This window comes from Acyrthosiphon pisum, unplaced genomic scaffold (assembly GCF_005508785.2).
Source record: "Acyrthosiphon pisum isolate AL4f unplaced genomic scaffold, pea_aphid_22Mar2018_4r6ur Scaffold_21219;HRSCAF=23342, whole genome shotgun sequence".
NCBI classification, from domain to species: domain Eukaryota; kingdom Metazoa; phylum Arthropoda; class Insecta; order Hemiptera; family Aphididae; genus Acyrthosiphon; species Acyrthosiphon pisum.
The window spans coordinates 24,467-25,452 of record NW_021770662.1 but is presented as its reverse complement, the minus strand read 5'-3'; the positions used below and the strand labels follow the sequence as shown (position 1 = coordinate 25,452).

The 986-nt window shown below is 22.2% G+C and overlaps 1 protein-coding gene across 1 annotated transcript in view; it reads right to left on the bottom strand.

Moving 5' to 3' along the window:
• LOC103311984 overlaps positions 1–689 on the bottom strand; it is a 15,367-nt gene extending 14,678 nt beyond the window's left edge. Inside the window, exon 1 of the mRNA XM_008191913.1 lies at positions 392–689. Coding sequence (XP_008190135.1) covers positions 392–689 — 298 coding nt within the window. The remainder of the gene's footprint in view (positions 1–391) is intronic.
• Between the last annotated feature and the right edge of the window lie 297 nt (positions 690–986).

The following is a 986-nucleotide window of genomic DNA, read 5'->3' as shown; positions in this document are numbered from 1 at the left end:
GTCCAATTATTACTATATTTATTACCAAATGTTTTTTTAGAAGCTGTTATTCTTACTCTATCACCTACACTAAATTTAATTTTTGGTTTAGGTTTGTTTTTTGTATAAAATAATTTGTGAAAAACAACATCTTTGTTAGATTTATTTACTTCACAAGGTCTCATACCAATAGATCGATGTATGTCTTCGAAATTATATTCATATATTAAACTTTTTAAAATTTTAATCCATTTTTTAGAATTTGTAACTTCAAAATGTAATCTCATTTTATCGTTTAATGTACTGTTAAATCTTTCAATAATTGACGATTTTTCTTCATTTTGGGTGTGATACATTTTAATTCCATATTCTTGCAAAACTTTTTTAAAATGTTTATTTTCAAATTCCAAACCTTTATCTGTGTGAAGTTTTTTTGGTGCATGATGATTTTGTGATATAGCTTGTTTTATTATTTTTTGAAATGCTTCTGAAACATTAATTCCATCTTTCTTTTTGAGTTCTAAAGCCCAAGAAAATTTAGAAAACGTATCTATAACAGTTATTATATAAGAATAACCCTCATTTTCATCAGAATAATTTCTCATTATAACTAAATCAGCAGCCCATAAATCATCAATATCTTTAGTAAAAATTCTTCGTTTTGGAAATTTTTTTCTAACGGGTTTATGAAGTTCTTTAGCTAATATCATTTTATCTGTGTCATTTAATTTTTTATTGGAAATATTATGTCCAATTGTAGGATTTTTTATAAATTTACTTTTATTTGTGTTACAGTTGAAACATTTTGATGAAATTCTCCCTCTACTGTTTGAATTTTAGTTGTATTAATATTTTTTGTTTGAATTTTACATTTAAGTCAATATATAGTTTCGTTCATTTTTTATATTTATATTGAAAAAATTTTTAAAAAAATTATTGAAAATAAAAAAATTTATATTTTCTAATATAAATAAGAAATGGAAATGGAAAACTTTAAAGATGTTTTA